Source organism: Tachysurus fulvidraco, chromosome 9, assembly GCF_022655615.1.
Source record: "Tachysurus fulvidraco isolate hzauxx_2018 chromosome 9, HZAU_PFXX_2.0, whole genome shotgun sequence".
NCBI lineage: Eukaryota > Metazoa > Chordata > Actinopteri > Siluriformes > Bagridae > Tachysurus > Tachysurus fulvidraco.
Genome location: NC_062526.1, coordinates 28505908 through 28525971, shown reverse-complemented (window position 1 = coordinate 28525971; position 20064 = coordinate 28505908). Strand labels below are relative to the sequence as shown.

Below are 20064 nucleotides of genomic sequence, written 5' to 3'. Positions count from 1 at the left end.
CTTTACAAAAACCTTAACAACTTTGTATTCTAGACTTTGTTTAAGAGTGAGAGCTGAGCAGGCTTCCTGTGCTTGATCTGACGGTTTACACTGCAACAACAGTGTCTACAAACGTTTGTTGTGGCTATTCGTTAAAACACAGAAAAGTAAGCCTCAACATCATCTTCTCTAAACACAGACACTAAACATGGAAGCTAACATGGAAAGAAGGCTGCCGGGATCGGAGCAATCGGCGATGCAGACATCATCCTCAACAAGAGCAGTGGAAGCTGCTGCTGTAATGAATCAACTCAACTCAAGCTTTATTGTCATTCTTCCACATACACAGTAAAAAAAAAAGAAAGAAATGCGGTTACTAAGGCCCAAGGTGCATAGGTAGACACAACAAATAATAAACAGCAACAGTAAACAATAAACATAAATTAACAATAAACATTTAATCATCATAGAACTACGGTATGTTAAATATGTGGTAGGTGTGAAACATGAGGTCGAAATACACCTGTGTTGACCTGACAGTTACTGTAGCTCGCTGAATTACTGATTTAGCTAATGTTTGTAGTAGAAGATTATCTCAGATGACTAGTGACTGTGAGGGAATGAACTATTTATATTGCATATTTATTTAGATCTGCAAATACACCATTTAAAATGTCATTACTAACATGTGTCTACAGTTCAGAGAACTCCCATGTAGCTGTAATGAAGGAACACACTGGGAGCTGACAGATTCCACCACACACACGCACATGCGCACACACACAGACACACACACATGCGCGCACACACAGACACACAAAAAACACACACACGGCCACACTTACACACTCACACAGACACATGCACACAAAAAACACACACACGCACACACAAACACGCACATGCACACAAAAAACACACACACCCACACACACACACACAGAGTTATCAGACTGGGGTTCTACAGTCTCATATGTGATAAGTGGCTGCTGTGCTGTCTCTATCCCTCCAGCACCAACATGGTGGGCTTTCTAAATCCTGCAGTGATAGTTTGGGATCCCTGCTGTTATCATTGAGCACTAACATCAGGAGCCACACGAAAACGAATGACATGCCAGCATGACAGATATTAGGATTGGATCCTGCTGTTACACTACTAACAAATTAACTTCAGCTAAAACAAACAGGAAAATACAACAGCTATAAATAAATAGATCAAATGCAGAATATACAATAAAACCCACTCAGTAGAGCCATGATTCTCACTGTGGGGTTCAGGGATCTCTAGGGGTTTCTACTGAAACATAGCTAACAACTTTATTATGTTAGTGGTAATCACAGTTCACAGTTATCAAAGCGATTATATTTATTATTGCGTTTTTATTTTGATTAGCATTTTTAACTGGACACTCAAAATGAAAGACAAACAGCATTAAGTCTATAACGGGTAAGCTTATAAATAAATTTGTTATAAATAAATTTGTTCTGTGAAAAAAAACATTCAGGAACAAATAGCTCTGTGACTCTAAATACATGGTGAAGTTTGTTATTGGGGTATTTAATTAACGTGTCTTGAATGCTAATGGTTGAATTTCTTTTCAAAATGAATTTAAAATGAATTTGTACTTTTGAATGATTTTTTTACAAAAAAAAAGAGATGTTTCCAGATGTTTAAAAGTCTAGACTCATAGACAGAATGGTTGTATATGTAGGAGTCAAACCAACGGAAGACCAGCACCATAAAAGTGACCAGTAATGTCTTTTATGGACCAAGCAATGTCTTTTACAAACCTGTTTATGTTCAGTTCATCTTTACCTCTTTATAGATACAAAGCAGCTTTACAGAAATCATGATGCAGTCAAAGTCACAACTCCCTGAGAAGGAGTGAGGAAGAACCCTTGAAAGGAATCATCGATAAATAGGAACTCATCCTCTTCTACGTGGCATCAGATAATGGGATACTAACTCGTTACAATATACAGGTGTACAGCGGTATGTTGAATAGATTTTCAGTATGAGAAGAATGTTATGAAGGAGTCCTGAGATGAAAGCAGGAATACGTCTATAATATCCCGGTGAGCTTCTATAAAACACTGAAGCAGGATGGGGTCTGGACACGATTTGTTTTTCAGAAGCAAATCTTTGTGGTATCCATGTGGGACCATCCACAGCAGCAGAAGGTGAGTCACAAACAGAAGTAGAGCATAAGGATGAATCAGACAGCAGAAGAAGTGTGTCAGGATCTGGCATCAAGCTCACATCATACAGCAGGGGTGCACATACAACTCGACAGAGAGTGAACAGATTATTAACTATGCTCTTTCGTTCATCTTCAATAAGCATTTTATCTTCGTCAGAGTCACTGCGGATCCAAGGTCTATCCCAGAGACTTCGGGCCCAAGACGGGAGAACGGTGTACTACTGTATATAATACACAGTTATAGAAGGGAAATGACATATAATCGTTGTATCTGGTGCCACTCAGATGACGATGGGTTCCCTTTTGAATCCGATTCCTCTCAGGCAATTTCATTGTAATATCATCTCAGGTCTCCATTACGGATACAATTTTCTACATTTATTTAAAAATCCTGAATATTTTCCTATTGTATTATACATAAAGCTGCTTTGTGACGGCGTACATCGTTAAAAGCTCAATACAAAACAAATCAGAATCAAACAAATTAAATCGATATCCCTGCTTCGACACTACAGTACGCATGGAGTCACTCCGCTGCCCTTGGCATGCTCTTTAATAATAAAAGTGATTTAACATATTCACATTTAAAAATAGGTTATCAAGCCAAGACTTAAAGATTTTCTCAAACACCTTTAAGAAGGTTTGTAGTTTAAAAGTAAGCCAGAATGAGTCAATACACAATGTCCATGTTCTGTTCTCCAAAAGGTGTTAAGTTTGACAATAAGACGATTGTAACATAATCAAAAGTGGTATAAAGCCAGGAAGTGAAGCGTTAATAGGCAACCTTGAGCTGCTACACACTTTGAGCTTTTATATAACACTAATGTCTCCCACTTACGCCAATTACAACCGGATAATCAGCAGCCTGTGCTGGCTAAAGGAGAAAATACACTCCACACACCCACTGCTCTCATTAGCGTAGCTTTAATCCACTCATATTAATAGCAGCTAAATTCAGTGCTATAAGATTTATATATTCTGTATAGAGTCTCCTATAGTGTTTTTTTTTGTTTTTGTTCATTGTGATTAGTGTGAGGTTCTATTTAAAGATGCACATCCACCTCTCCTTTCCTCTCATATTCTCTCTATTTTTATTCCCGATCTCTTTTTCTCGCTTATTTTCATATAAATTCTCCCCAACTCTTCCCATCAATTCTCATCTCCTCTTATCTTTTTTCTTGTCCTCCTTTTCCTCTTTTCACAAAATTTCCTTTCCCTCTTCTATACATTCACATTTCTTCCTATTTTATTCATTCTTTTAATTTCCCTCCCTTTCTCCCATACTCCCCCCCCCCACATATCTCCTCTTTTGCTCTATTTTTTTATCACTTCAAAATTCTTTGTTTCTTATTCATGTCTCCTCTCTCCTAGCGTTCCACCTTTCTCATTATTTCTTCTTTTATTTTTCCCTTTTTTTCACTCCTCTCCTTGCCATCATCTTCTATTCTATTTTCTTCTTCGCTCCTCTGTAGGTTAGAGATTAAGTGATCAATCATCACAAAAGTTCACTGGCATGAGAATATCTATGCTCTCTCTCTCTCTCTCTCTCTCTCTCTCTCTCTCTCTCTCTCTCTCTCTCTCTATTACAGCAGGGCTAATAAATAAATGAGACAAAACCAGAGTTCAGGATGTTGTGATACAAGATAAGAACGCTCTAAAGCAAAAGGTGGCTGCACACTGTGCTCAACAAAACATCCTATATACGAGCAAAGATCTGATATATTGAGTTCTATGATTTCTAATATTGTTGCTATGGGTAAAGGCATGTGCTCGAGTGGTTATAAAAAGGCAATAGAAGATTCCATTTGCATTTCCAAGTAAGTTTCCATTTCTGTGGAAATTGATTTAGATCCCTAGATCAGCTTCAAGACTGGGATTTCTTTTGTTTAAAATGAGGAATGTAAAATGTATTCATTGGATTTTCACTTACTGATTGACTGAATGGCAGACCAACTGACTGACTGACTGATCACCTGAATGACTGTTCACCTGAATGACTGATTACCCTTGAATGACTGACTGATCACCTGAATGACTGATCACCTGAATGACTGTTCACCTGAATGACTGATTACCCTTGAATGACTGACTGATCACCTGAATGACTGATCACCTGACTGACTACCTGACTGACTGACCATCTGACTGATCACCTGACTAATTGATCACCAGACTGACTGGCTCAACACCTGACTGACTGGCCATCTGTCTGACATACTGATAGTTAGACTGACTGACTCATCACCTGTCTGACTGATTCATCACCTGACTGACAACTTGACTGACTGATCGCCTGACTACCAGACTGGTCACCTGACTGACTGGATCATCACCTGACTGACTGACCACCTGAATGACTGATAACCAGACTGACTGGCCACCTGACCATCTACCTGACAGACAGATCACTGTTTTAGAATGAATAGGCATGGAAGACGATCAATAGGAACACCTGTGCACCTTTATAGTCCTAAAATTATCCAATCAACTAATTATATGGCAGAAGCAAAATGCATAAAATCACACTGATATGATTCTTTTTACAATGTTCACGACAAACATGAGGGAAAATTTGATCATTGGTCTTAGGTCAGAAGAAAGTGGTTAATGTAAGCAAAGAAATTCAAACACAAAGCCCACAGTAACCTAAAAAGTATTTTACAATCTGGGTGACAGACAAGCATCTCAGAATGCACAATACAAGATAAAATACCTTACGAATAGGTAAGACCTTCATAAAAGCTACAAAAGAAGGAAAGAGACCAGGAAGAATTTAATCTTGTTTAATAGTGCTTACTCTTTAAAATGGGTTTCCCTCAAGGCTTCCAGCAATAATTTAATTAAGCACATTGGAGTTTTTTCTTTCTTTTTTTTTTTACATCTTAGGAAAGAAGATGGGATAGTGTCAAGGAAATTAGATTTGTCATGCACACCACTGTAATTAATTGATGTTTTAGTGTCACAAATTAGAAACCACAAGGAATCCCTGTGTCTCACTAGTGTCAAACAGAACCTAGAACAATTTAATCAAAGCTCAGTCAAGTAAGAGGCATCGTGTAAATTCAGAAAGTGTTTTCATATATTAATCCAAAAAAAAAAAAAAAACCTGCTTTCCAGACTGAACACTCCATGCAGACAACCATCATAAATAGACGATATCATTTCAGAGGCAAAGTGTATGATAAAAAGCGTGACAAAGGTGAGTTTCTCAAAACATAAATATGAAAACATGGGCATGTTATTGAGCCCACATGTGGAAATGTTAGAGTCTCTATAAAGCAGTGACTGGCAATACCCCGTACTCTAACAGGGTAAGGGCTAGGCCAAAAGGATGAACACAATACTGGTACACTTTGCCCCAGAAAGCGAACCTAGGAAGTTCCTGTGCTCTGGCAGAATGCCATTGAGGTCTTTGGATTTGATCGTGACTTTGAGTGTGAGCATCTTATACTTGTAAGTCTTCAGAGTACAGTTCAGAACCCACAGGTCCAAAATCGGACGCAGCCCCCCGTCCTTCTTGGGAACAATGAAAGTCCCGCTCTGGGAGTGGAACATGCTCTATGGCCCCTTTCCTCAGAAGTGAGAGAAGTTCCTCTTGGAGGAACACCACTTGGTGCCTGCCAATGATCGTGGGCAACACACCCTGGAAGCGCAGATGATGGGAGGTACCCTTTTTCTACAGTATCCAGGACCCACTGAGACACCCCTGGCAGAAGTTTCCATGCTGCCTTGTTGTCAGTAGTGTCAACCTCGTGCAGACCTCCCGTGTGCCCTGAAACAGTGCACTGGCAGGTGCTAACCCAGGGAAATCCATGCAAGGAAGGGGAGCAGGCACGTTCCTGAATAGGACGCTCCTAGGAACCCCAGCCCTCGGCACTTTTTCTGGAACTTAACCCAAAGGTACTGTCTGTGTGACCAGACTTTATACCTTGTAACAAATGGCCTTCAAACAATATCAAAATACAGCTAGGGCCTCCTACTGGAGAACATACAATGGACAGGACAGAAGGCGCCGGTCCATACACTGGACAAGACAGAAGGCGGATATCCAAGATGGCACCGGTGAGACTTTGTCTTTTTTGTTTATTTTATATATTTATTTACATAGATACCGGTTTATTTATGCACGATGGTCAGAGCCACTCATATCTATTGGTGTACAATCCACTTACCCATTGCCTTTTTTAAACCCGGACCCATGCTGGCAAAGGGAGATCCTGAGGAAGAACATAAGGACGCGGGCCGCACTTGCGTCCGCAAGGGAAACAAGAAGTTGTCAGGAACAGGCTGAGGGCATGCGCACACTGCACTCCTTTACCTAGTATCCTGTTAGCCAATGTCCAGTCTCTGCAAAATATGCTCAATGACCTCAACCTTCTCTGCTTCACCGAGACATGGCTGAACATAGTAGTACCGGACCACGCCATCCAGCAGGCAGACTTTTTCTCAGTTTACCGCATGGACAGGACACTGGAGTCAGGGAAGTGAAGGGGAGGTGGAGTGTGTCTGATGGTAAACAACCACTGGTGCGATAGCATGAACATAGTTCCTCTTTCACGATCCTGCACACCAAATCTGACGTGACGTGAAATACGGCTAGGTATGGTGACCCATACTCAGAATTCGTTCTCTGCATTTAACCCATCCAAAGTGCACACACAGCAGTGAACACACACACACCGTGAACACACACCGAAGCAGTGGGCAGCCATTTATGCTGCAGCGCACGGGGAGCAGTTTGGGGGGTGTTCGGTGCCTTGCTCAAGGACACCTCAGTCATGTCCGGCCCGAGGCTCGAACCCACAACCTTAGGGTTAGGAGTCAAACTCACTAACCATTAGGCCATGACCAGGACATTAGGCTACTGACCATCAAATGTCAACCCTTCTATCTACCTCGGGAAGTCAGATCGGTCATAGTCAGTGCCGTTTATATTCCACCTCGAGCAGACACAGACACTGCAGTATAGGACTTACATGAGATACTAACGCTACACCAAACACAGTATGCTGCACTCATTGTTGTAGGAAACTTTAACAGTGCTAACCTCAAGTGTGCACTACCAAACTTTCTGCAGCACATCACCTGCCCCACCAGGGGTGACACTGGATCACTGCTACACACAGTTCAAGAACAGCTACAAGGCACAATCACGTCCACAGTTTGGGAAATCAGACCATACCACCATCTTCCTCATGCCTGTATGCAAACAAAGGCTGAAACAGGAAGATCCGGTTCAGAGGGAGGTCGCGCGTTGGACTGACCAATCGGTATCTGCTCTGCAGGATGCTTTAGATGATGCAGACTGTGACATGTTCAGGTGCAGCTCTGATGACATGTTTACGGAAGCATTTGTGGGACTCATCGGGGAAACTAGCAGGTGATACGGTGCAGAAAGCCACAATCAGAAAGTTTCCCAACCAGAAGCTGCAGGTGGATAAACCAATCTGCGATGCTCTGAGATCCCGCTCTGCTGCCTACAACATGGGGCTCGCCACCAGGGACATGGATGAGTACAAGGCTGTGTCATACAGTGTGCGCAGAGCGATGAAGAAAGCAAAGCGGCGCTACGGGAGAAAACTAGAGTCACAGATCCAACATGCTGGCTCTAGGAGGCTGTGGCAGGGACTAAGGAACATCACGGACTACAGAACACCAGCTCCTAGAATGGGGAATGCAGACGCTTCCCTGGCAGACAAGCTAAACATCTTTTAAGCTCGCTTTGAGGCTAACCACGCTAGCAGCACAAACAGCATGCACACTGAGAGAACTGGAATGGTAAACACATTCACAATCTTGGAGCATGACTGAGATATTCAACCTCTCACTGGAACAGACTGTTGTCCCCTCATGTTTAAAACAGTCCACCATTGTTCTGTCCCGAAGAAATCCCAGCCCGCCTACCTCAACAATTACTGCCCTGGAGCCCTGACCTCAGTAGTGATGAAGTGCTTCGAAAGACTGGTAAGAGACTTCATCACTGCTTCACTACCAGACACACTGGATCCACTACAGTTCGCGAACCACCAGAACCACTCTACTGAGGACACCATTGCTCATCTTCTCCACACTACAATGAGCCACCTGCACTGCAGAAAAGGGAATTATGCAAATTATGCTGTTTACAGACTACAGTTCTGCGTTAAACACCATAATTCCTTTATGTTGGAGGTCCACCCGCTGCTGTGTCAATGGATCTCAAACTCCTAACAGACCGACCACAAACCGTAGGAGTGGGCAGACACACCTCACCCACCATCAAACTCTGCACTGGAGCTCCCCAGGGTTATGTTACGAGACCCCTGAAAAAACGAGAAGGCCTGCCTACAGGAGACTAAAAACCTGGAGAGATGGTGCCAGGAGAACAATCTTCTCCTGAACGTCAGCAAGACTAAGTAGTTGATAGTGGACTTTGGCACAAAGCAGGAGCGATCATACCACCCGCTAAACATTAATGGGACCCCAGTGGAGAGAGTGGACAGTTTCCGGTACCTAGGTGTTCACATCACACAGGACCTGTCTTGGTCCTGTCACATCAACACCCTGGTGAAGAAGGCCCGAGAGCGTCTGTACCACCTGAGACACTTAAGGGACTTTATACTAACCTCTCAGGTGCTAAAGACTTTCTACACCTGCACCATTAAGACCATCCTGATGGGTAGCATCACTGGTACGGGAACAGCACCATGCAGGACAGGCGAGCCCTACAGAGGGTGGTGCGGTCAGCTGAACATACAAGCCACACTGAGCTCCCTGACCTGCAGGACATCTATAGAATGCGGTGCCTGACCATGGTCAGGAAGATGGTAAAGGATCTCAGCCATCCCAACAACAGACTCTTTTCTTGGTTGCGTTCAAGGAAATGCTTCTGCTCCTTAAAAGCAAACACAGAGAGAATGAGGAAAAGCTTCTTCCCACAGGCCAATCGGAGTTTAAACCAGGAAACACCCAGGATCTAGTACTGGACCTCTCCCTCCATCTTCGCTATTTTTTTGCACAACCTTTTTTGCACTATGACACTAACTCAGCACAGCACAGTGCTTGCTGAGTTACTTGCACTTAGAGACTTGCACAGCACAGTGCCACTTTATACACACCATACTGCACAAGGACACTATCAAGACAATCATTAAAAACAGTACACACACACACACACACACACACACACACACACACACACACACATATATATATAAATATATATATAAATATATATAAATATATATAAATATATATATATATAATTTCACATATTTTTTTCATATTTTGTATAGTTTTTTATCAAGTTTAAACTTTTTATTTATCTATCTTTTTTTGGTTTTGGTTTAATTTTTTTATCCCTAATTGCATTCCTTTTTATACTTAAATACCGGATAGATGCAAAAAGGATTTCACTGCATGTCGTACACTGTATGTATGTGTATGTGACAAATAAAATTTGATTTGATTTTATTTGATTTGAGAAGGGGGGGGGGCACGGTGGCTTAGTGGTTATCACATTTTTGCCTCACACCTCCAGGGTCAGGGTTCGATTCCCACCTCCACCTTGTGTGTGCGGAGTTTGCATGTTCTCCCCGTGCCTCTGGGGTTTCCTCCCGAGTACTCCGGTTTGCTTCCCCGGTCCAAAGACATGCATGGTAGGTTGATTGGCATCTCTGAAAAATTGTCCGTAGTGTGTGAGTGAATGAAAGTGTGTGTGCCCTGCGATGGGTTGGTACTCCGTCCAGGGTGTATCTTGCCTTGATGCCCGATGACGCCTGAGATAGGCACAGGCTCCCCGTGACTCGAGGTAGTTCGGATAAGCGGTAGAAAGTGAGTGAGTGAGTGAGTGAGTGAGTGAGTGAGTGAGTGAGTGATTTGAGAAGGGCCATGGTGTGTATTGATCAGTTGACTGCTTTACAGACAGGCCATTGTGTTAACTACAGGTAGGTCACAGGCAAGGCACAATGTAATCAGCCTTTTGGTTCCCCCTTTACAGTTAAATGTAAATTACAAGTGGGGCACAGGAACATGAGACGTTGATTACATATGAATGTCAGGCGTTGATTATGCATGGAATAAGTTCTTCAGTATGCAGGTTGGTAATCAAGGGGCATGGGACAATTGATTTGAACCAGTGATAGTTACACCTGAAGGTCAAGCTAAGTTATGCCTTTAATTTATTTATTTATTTTTTTCATATTGAAGGGCCCAATTTACCTGTTGGTGAGTTTTTAAATGGAATCAGTTGGTGCAGGTCATTAGTGGTGAGCCAGTCTCAATCACAAGGTTGATGCAGGGGTTTTCCTCTGTGGTGAGTTGCCCAGTCATAAAAATGCCACCAGCATTTGTATGACCCCATAAACCCCTCACACACTTTTCACTCTCCTGCATCAGGAATGGAAGCCCTCACTACTACTGCCTGTTTTTCATCAAGCTCCTCAACACAAAGAAAACAAATCTGAACCAAACTGGCACACACACAAACACACTTATTTAATATAAATCTCTGTAGTGTTCAACTCTGCACAACTCTACCCATATAACACTGATAATATTGTGAAGGTCTTGCCTGGGTGGTCATTTATGTTACAGTTATTTACGAGGTTTGAACACGTTTAAACTGATAAATCTCAGTGTGTTCAAAATGTGCGACTTACCCACAGCATGTGTGGTTACCTCTGCTGTAGGTGGTCCCTATTCCACATTCTAGATACCATCTTTTGTTATGCATCATTTAATATTACATATGCTGTTTATACACCTGTCCTGCACCGTAACTGTTTATACACCACATGTGCTTTGGTGATGTGACAATAAAGGTGACTTGACTTGACGACTTGACTAACATTAAAAAATATATTATTAAATTTGTTCGTAAACATGTTTACATTAACTTATTTATTTACTTTCAAATAAGAGCATGCATTTATACACTAAAATAAAAGCTTTCAGTAAAATAACACTTTTTTTATTGTTGTTCTAACACACTGCTGCCTGGTGAATGATTCCCTAATTTGTTTTGGTGCTGTCAATGCAACGGTTTTCCTTTTTGTGCTTTAATGTCATATGCACAATACAGTCATAATATAAAACATAAACATTTGCTAATCTGTCCTTTAAAAGGTCACATCTGTACAACATTTTAGATGTGTAATAATATAAACATAAGATGCATCTTTTTCTTCCAAACGCTTTCTATTCACAGAAAAGTAATCACAAGCACTGAAAAATGGTGTGACTTCTTCTTTATGCCATAAAGGTTACTACAGGAGACATTTAAAAAATTAAAAATAAATAAATAAATAAATAAATAAATAAATAAATAAATAAATAAATTTAATCTCCACCACAAATACATAATTTATTATACTCTATTAAATACTTCATATAATACAGAGCAAAATGGTCATATATAACATAATATAGAAATATTTTGTGGTTATGCTAAAAATTTGTGACAAAAGTTAATTCATGAAAGAACATCAATTAATTCAGAGTCTGTCAGAAAAATGTGTTGAGTTATGATTAATTTAACACACCTCCAGAACCACGGATAAAACAGAGCATAAATAACTGGATTAATAGTGGAATTAAGATGAACTACAACCAAAACCTTCAGCAATGTTTCTGGCTGAAGTTCAATAACATTCCCTAATATACTGTAAATATAAAATGGAAGTAAACACACCAGAAACACAGACACTAAAATACCGAGGACTTTAGCTGCTTTTCTCTCAGATTTCATGGTGTGTGAGGTGATTTTCTGTGTTTTAGGCTGTGTGTGATTATTAAGCTCTCTGATAGCAGTGGCATGTTTTCATGTTGAGTATACAATATGATTATGACAGAAAAGGGAAATATAAACAATACCACCAGATTAATTACAGACCAATTCTCATTCACAATTAATAAACATTTTCCAGGACACATTACAGAATTTTTAAAGCTTCCACTGAAATAATAAAATGCTGTCATATACGTAATACACACACACACCAGTTAGAATAAACCACAATGCACATAGTCCTCCTAGATATAGAACTCATGTAGAGAAAAGGGTTTGACAGAGCCAAATACCGATCTACAGCGATCAGGGCAACATTATAAATTGATACAGTCATGATGATACCACCAATCAACAAAAACTGATGCAGAAATCTCTCCCAAAATACCAGCATGGCTCTATTATCCAGATTAACAACGGTGGCATCACTAAAGCCCCAATGAGGAAATCTGACACAGCCAGAGAGAGCAGCAGCATGTTTGTTGGTGTGTGAAGCTACTAGAAGTGAAGAACAGAGATGATGACGAGCAGATTTCCACACACTGTTAGCAGAACCACAGCAGCTGAACACACATACAGTAATATATAAACTGCAGGAGATACAGATCTCTCTGTACAGGATAAATGATCACAGTCATCAGACTGATTAAACTCTGTCAGATTCATCAATACAGCATTTCTCTAATGTCTACAGAGTTTAAAAAATAGCTCTTATATACTGGATGCTACTATTGCAAAACATTAACTGTAAAAAGTCAAATCAAATATCTCATGACTAAAGGAGCTGTGGTTCTTTTATAGTATAAAAAGTTCACACCCCCTGATTTTAAATGACATCATATGTATGAGGCAGTGCCTTGTTGTAATGGAAGCAAAGTAGAATTAAAAGTATTTATTTGCAAAAAAGTAGGCAAAATGTTTGTGACAAAGCTTAAATAACAATAAAAAATATTTCAAGCTACTAAGATAAATGGCCAGATTAATAATTAAGTGATAAAAGATGCCAATTTGACATTTATAAATTAAATTTGAATTTAAGAAAATAAAAAATATTATCATAAATAGGATCTGTTTTAAGATATATTTCATTTAATGCACCTACTCTATTTTCAAAAGAGTAAAAATTCTTGGTGCATGTCTCACTGGTGCAACAGTGACCAGGACAGAATATCTCTGAACAGCCACTGTATTCATGGTAATCTCGGCCTACCACCACATTCAACAGGAGTAACTGTTGACACAAGAGGCTTGCTTTTGCTGGTCGAGCATGCCGCTGTCATGGACTATCAAACCATTCTAGAGGATAAGGGCATTGCTCTAGAAATGTCAGTTGGCAGATCTCATGAGATCCCCTTTCTAATAATGTTCAGTTCAGTTAGCACTATGATGCATAGACTGAATTGCACCAGCAGATTTTTGACAGACTCAAGGGTAAGTTTAAATCTGTGCCTGGTCTTGCATATTCAGATTTCGCTCAGCCTGTCATTCTGGAAATGAATGCCATTTATAGCAGACTGGGAGCAATCCTCCATAAGGAAATGGGAGGCCAACTGCTTGCTAGTCACATTCTTCAGCCCACTGAACACAATATGTCAAATTATAGATTCATGAAACTGTGGTTTTGAACTCAAGTATGCATGACTGATAATTTTAGCGAATTTTAGTTCGGAAGAAGTGTTTGGTATTTCAATTCAATTTCAACTGTATAGCACTTTAACAATATACTTTGTCTCAAATCAGCTTTACAGAACATAAGAAACAATACAAAAAGTTTAATATTATACAGAGTTTAATATAAAACAAATGTTCAAGATTAATATTAGACTTATAATTAAATCTGTTTGTATTTATCCCCAATGAACAAGTCTGAGGTGACTGTGGTGAGCAAAAATGTTCTTAGATGAAAGAAGAAACCTAGAGAGGAACCAGACTCAGAAGGGAACCTCATCCTCATTTGGGTCACACTGGAGGGTGTAATTATAAATATACAGTCTGACAATTGTGTACTGATGAGGAGGTTGTTGTCCTCAAAGACCACATGGAGTTGGCATCTCCTCTTAGTATGCCTGAATACTTCATGAGGCAGAGTCCAAGTGGAGTTGGTACATCTCTAGATGCCTCAGGATCCTCACAACCTTGGCCTCATCTCGTTGAAGATCTGAAATCTTCATGACTCGGAACACTACTGGAGCGGGGACAATCTCTGGATGACGTGGGATGGGTAGAAAAAGATATTCAGTGGAGAGGAATTAGCATAGCTGCTGTTAATAATATTAGCAAGCACTAGATGATAATGTCCAATTGATCAGAGGTATTAGAGCGCAAGATTATGGGATGTATTATGTCTATACCTGACTAAAAAGATATGTCCATAATCTACACTTAAACTGGAAGAGTGTGTCTGAGCCCCAAACACTAACAGGAAAACTATTCCAAAGGATAAACAACCCAGGGCCCGTAGCTTTATGCACTATTTATTGCATCTAAGCCTAATGAAAACTGGGTAATGGACTTTACTGTACTTGAGCCATTCTGATGGGAATAGTGAATGTTTTAGTGATAACATTTCCATTTACGGCATTTAGCAGACATCCTTATCCAGAGTGACTTACAACTGAGCGTTTAGGACTTTGCTCAGATACCCATCAGTAGCAGCTTGGTGGACATGGGGTTTGACCCCATGACCTTCCAATCAGTAGCCCAACACCTTAACCACTGAGCTACCATATCCCATTTTTTTTCAGTGATGACTGATGTCTTCACTGAAAGAAACTGTGACTGTCCTAACTCTGGACCAGCATGCTCAAACATTAACGAGGTTAATGGTGATGGAGTGGTTCTATTAATTGGTGGTGCCTAGTTTCATTCTGACCATGGTTCAATTTATGTGTTTAGCTGGACTTATGTTCATGTATAAGATGATTAATTAATTAAAAAATTATTACAGTACAGTAGATCAGAAGATTCATGAGCTCAGCTCTTGGCTTCGCCTAATTCTGGTGACAAGAAGAGGCGATGCCAAAAGCAATGCAGAAGCTCAGCAAGCAGGCAGGTGACCCTAGCTGGCTGGCTGGCACAGTTGTTTTTTCTACTTGCTAAAGTTTTTTTTTTCCTGGACAATACACTGGACTACATCTGACTTGAGCAGGCCACACGGATGGAATTTCAAGACCCTGCCTCTTTGTTTTCATGGAATCGTGGCTCAGAGACAGAGTTCTGTACATTGCTATTCAGCTAGATGAGCTCACCTCTTTTCATGCCAAGAGAAATGCAGCAGGGCTTGCATTAAGGCTCACAGTGGTGGCATGTGTATTTACATTAACAATTTCAGGATCCATGTACATTTTGTTTACGTTTGGTGTTCACGTGTCTGCCCTGCCCTTGTCTATTCCTTCCCACTTCTGCACACATGTCCCTTAGGTGTCTAATTGTATTTTGTATTTAACAGAGCACTCAGAATCCTTGTCTTGTGTTTTGTCTCTGTATTGTCTTCATGGTTTGTGTTGTGATTTTTGAGTTTCGGGTTTGGTAATGTTTAATAAATCCCTTTTTTTATTTTTTATTTTTTGGCTATCCTGCATTTGGGTCTTTGGGTCTTTTTAACCACTGTAACAGGAGATCAAGATCCTGGAATGGTGGCCGACATGTGCTGTCTGTTGTGCTATTGAGGAGGAATGAGGAGGAAGTGAAATGAATGCTGAAGGAAGGGATTATTGAAGAGTCTGCCAGCCCTTGGTCCAGCCCCATTGTAGTGGTGCCTATACCTGATAAGTCCATTCAACTCTGTAACAACTTCCAGAGGCTTAACCAGACAAAGGGCTATTGGCAGCTGGCCCTTGCACTGGAGGCGAAACCAAAGACGGCATTCAGCAACGCAAATGGCCACTGGCAGTACTGAGTCATTCCTTTTGGCCTACATGGGGCTCCGGCCACCTTCCAGCATCTTATGTACATCGTCCATTGACCCTCCACGCTTTCGCTGCCACCTACCTGAAATATGTGGCATTCTACTCCTCCACCCGGTCTGATCACCTGTTCCATCTGGGGAAGGTTCTGGGAGACCTCCGGACAGCTGGTCTTACAACAAATCTGTGTAATTGCCACCTGGGCCTATCCGAGCCCCAGAACTTGGGATATTGCATCAGTTGCGGGAAGCCCCAGGAGAAAAAGATCCAGGCTGTGAGAGAATACCCCCGACCCTCTACAAAGAAACAGGTATGGGTCTTTTTCGGATTGGTGGGCTATTACAAATGTTTTGTGCCTAATTTCTCCTCTTTATCTGCCCGCCTCTCAGATCTAACCAAGAAAGGCAAGGCAAGGCAAGGCAAGGCAAGTTTATTTGTATACCACATTTCATACACAGAGGTCATTCAAAGTGCTTTACATAGAAATTCATAAGAGAAATAAAAAATATGTAAAAATAAGAGACACATGTTAAAATAATAATAAAAACAAAGAACAATTAAAGAAAATAAACTTGATTTTAATAAAAACAGTTTAAAATATGTTAAAAAGAATAACATGAGTAAAAGTCATTTGGATAAAAAGTGCAGTCAGTGTGAAGCAGCAGAGTGCTCATTCAGTAAATGCAGAGTTAAACAGATGTTTTGTTTTTTTAATCTTGATTTAAAAGTGCCTACTGTTGAAGCACATATGATCTCTTCTGGAAGCTGATTCCTGCTAAAGGTGGCATAATAACTAAATGCTGATGCACCTTCTTTTGAGTGAACCCTTGGTATCTCCCAGCTGACCTGATCCTAATGATCGGAGTACTCTGCTTGGTAAGAAAGGTCAACTGGACTGGGTACACTGGACAGATGGCACAGAACTGGCATTCTGGCCCTCAGTACCCAGCCAGTACTGCGGTATCAGGATTTTGATCGCCCCTTCATGCTACAAACGGATGCCTGAAGGGACTAATGGACATTATCTCTTTGATATTCTTTTTTCAGAAACCTCCAGCTGATCCAGAACTTCAGATTGCCAGCTGAGCCTACGCTACGCTCCTGGAGAGGACTGCTTCACCTTTCACTGCCATCCCCCTTCTGCTGCCTAGGCTTGGAGCCTGAATTTCTGACAAAGCACCCCTACAACCCCTCAAAGGAAGGAACTAGTTGTTTTTTCTTTATCACTGACTTCCTGCGGCACTAAAATTTCTCTAGCTACAAAAAAAAAATAAAACCATGACACTGCTTGCTCTAATTCTGTTTCTGTTCTGTTTTTGCCAGCCTGATTTTGCCCTGTGACAACTTCCCGCACCTGGCTGGCACAGTGCCCCTGTGACAACACGCTTGGACACCGTTGAGGCCCCCTTAAATGTGGAGTGTAAAATAATTTTCATAAAACGGAGTTTTTTGCGATCACTGTTTTTTACATCCATTATTAGACAGTGGCAATGTGGAACAGAAAAGTAAACCACACATTTTTTTAGAGAGACTGCATAAAGCAGAACACAACAGTATCCTAGAACATTAATCTGCAGGTTTTTTCTACTCAGAAGTTGGTGAAAGTTTTGCGTGAATATTATAGTTGAAAACTTCAAGCAAAAAAGGAAATATAGAGGTGAGTAAAGTTGTTAATATGTTGTTTTTCTATTAAATGCATTACAGAAGTAATGCATATGTAAATGCATAACGTTAGATCAGCTAATCTCACTTTATTAAAGTTGGCCGCATATTCACAGATTGGAGTTTTCTGAGTCAATAACTCCTGAGATAAACGCTCTTTTTACACAAATAACACCTCTTTTTTATAGTACTAATGTAGAGAGGCAGATACAACCCAATTTTCCTCAAAATCAGCTTTCCTCCATGGTGGACACAATACATAATCTATGTGCAGACGACTGAGAGACAGATTCCAAGGGACCATCTGCTAAGTGCAAAACCCGAAAAGCAAATGCTAAAAACAGTCAATAAATTCACATTTCTCGTTTAGCTCTCAACGAAGGCGGTCGCATTTTCTCTCCCTCTCCTCCCCTTACTTTCCCTGCTTTGCTTCTTTAGTCTTGTCTACTGGCTTATACTTTGAGAGAATCTCTCCGCACTGCTCTCCAAACTAAAATATCATGGTTTTGATAAACTGGTCTCTCATTGCAATTGACACCATCTTCTCGACGAGAAGTTTGGGTTCAGGGGAACCTGACTGCCCTGCCGGAACTTTCGCAGCTGGCTATACGATGGACGTGTGGGAAAAGTGGCGGGTTGTGTGTCTGGCGCCTCTTTCCGTGGTGGACATTGAAGATATCTACCTATTCGGAACCATGATAACAGGAGTTCTGCTGATTGGATTAGGCATTGCCCTGAGTTATCAAGAGAATCAGAAAACGGTAACAGCTGTTCAAAATCTCCCAGGGCTGCCCGTCATGATTGATGCAGTGGGCAGAGCGGTCAGCACTGCAGCTGGGACTAATAACCGCAACATGGTTAACATCACGAAGAAGCTCACGGCTTTGGAAAGAAAAATGGATTGATATGGAGACCTGTATTATTAATGCAGTACAAATCAATGGAGAGAGGCAGTAATTTTAGAAACTCATCTGTGATTTAAAATGCGACATCTGTACAACATTGTAGGTGTGATATAAAAATGAGATGTGTGTTTGCATCCAAAAGCTTTCATTTCACGGAAAAGTAATCAAAAGCACTGAAAAATGAGTCTCACTGAATGACTCTGTAGGCCATAAAGGTTAAGAGATTAAAAAAAAATTAAAATCTCCACTTCAAATATATTTTATGTTATATTGTATTATATACTGTATATAAACGAGAACAAAACAATGGTCATATATAACATAATAGCATAATAACATTAGTCATATTTAGTAGCAATATGTTGGGGTTATGCTAAAAATTACTGACAAAACTTAATTCATGTAAGAACATTGATTAAAGCAGAGTCTGTAAGGAAAATTTCTAGAGTTATGATTAATTTAACACACCTCCTGAACCACGGATAAAACAGAGCATAAATAACTGGATTAATGGTGGAATTAAGACAAATCATGATAAGAACTTTCTGAAATGTTTCTAATTGTAGTTCAATAACATAACCTATTAAACTGTAAATAAAATATGGAAGTAAACACACCAGAAACACAGACACTAAAATACCGAGGACTTTAGCTGCTTTTCTCTCAGATTTCATGGAGTATGAGGTGATTTTCTGTGTTTTAGGCCGTGTGTAATTATTAAGCTCTCTGATAGCAGTGGCATGTTTCTTAGCAATCACAAAAACTCGAGTATACAATATGATTATGACAGATAGTGGGAATATAAATGAACATATGAGATCAATTACAGAAAAAACCTCATTTAGCAAGTAATAACATTCTCCAGCACACAATACAGAATTTTTAAAGCTTCCATTGAAATAATAAAATGATGTGACATATGTTAGACACACACACCAGTTAGAATAAACCACAAAGCAGATCATCCTCTTAGATATTGAACTCATGTAGAGAAAGGGGTTTGAGAGAGCCAAATACCGATCTACAGCAATCAGAGCAATATTATAGATTGATACAATCATGATGATAGCACCAATCAACAAAAAACCGATGCAGAAATCTCTCCCAAAAATCCAGCATGACTCGATCATCCAGATTAACAACGGTGGCATCACTAAAGCTCCAATAAAGAAATCCGACACAGCCAGAGAGAGCACCAGCATGTTTGTTGGTGTGTGAAGCTGCTTGAAGTGAAGAACAGAGATGATGACGAGCATATTTCCACACACTGTTAGCAGAGCCACAGCAGCTGAACACACGTACAGTAAGATATAAACTGCAGGAGATACAGATCTCTCTGGACAGGAGAAATGATCACAGCGATCAGACTGATTAAACTGTGTCAGGTTCATCAATACAGCATTTCTCTATTGTCTACAGAGTTTTAGAAATACCTTATACATTGGATGACATTGTAAAATAGTAAATGTAAAGATCAAATGACTTAAGGCTCAAGCAGTCCTAGTGGTTTTATAATTTAGAAGTGGAGTACGCCCCTGAGTTTGAGTGACTGCATAATACACATGATGTCATGCCTCTGTGGAACAAATAGGTCTAGTTGGCTAAAGAAGTAAACCAGTTATTATGCAGATTTATATGTCACAAAT

General features: G+C 40.4%; 1 protein-coding gene across 1 annotated transcript; it reads right to left on the bottom strand.

Moving 5' to 3' along the window:
* Window positions 1-18816: 18816 nt before the first annotated feature.
* LOC113651747 (trace amine-associated receptor 13c-like) lies at window positions 18817-19809 on the bottom strand. Its single transcript, XM_027160595.2, has one exon. It carries the CDS (start codon window positions 19807-19809, stop codon window positions 18817-18819), a length of 993 nt encoding a protein of 330 aa, XP_027016396.2.
* Between the last annotated feature and the right edge of the window lie 255 nt (window positions 19810-20064).

What these genes read in the sequence shown, in the direction of transcription:
- LOC113651747 (XM_027160595.2), bottom strand. Translation starts at nt 19,809, where the DNA reads ATGAACCTGACACAGTTTAATCAGTCTGATCGCTGTGATCATTTCTCC.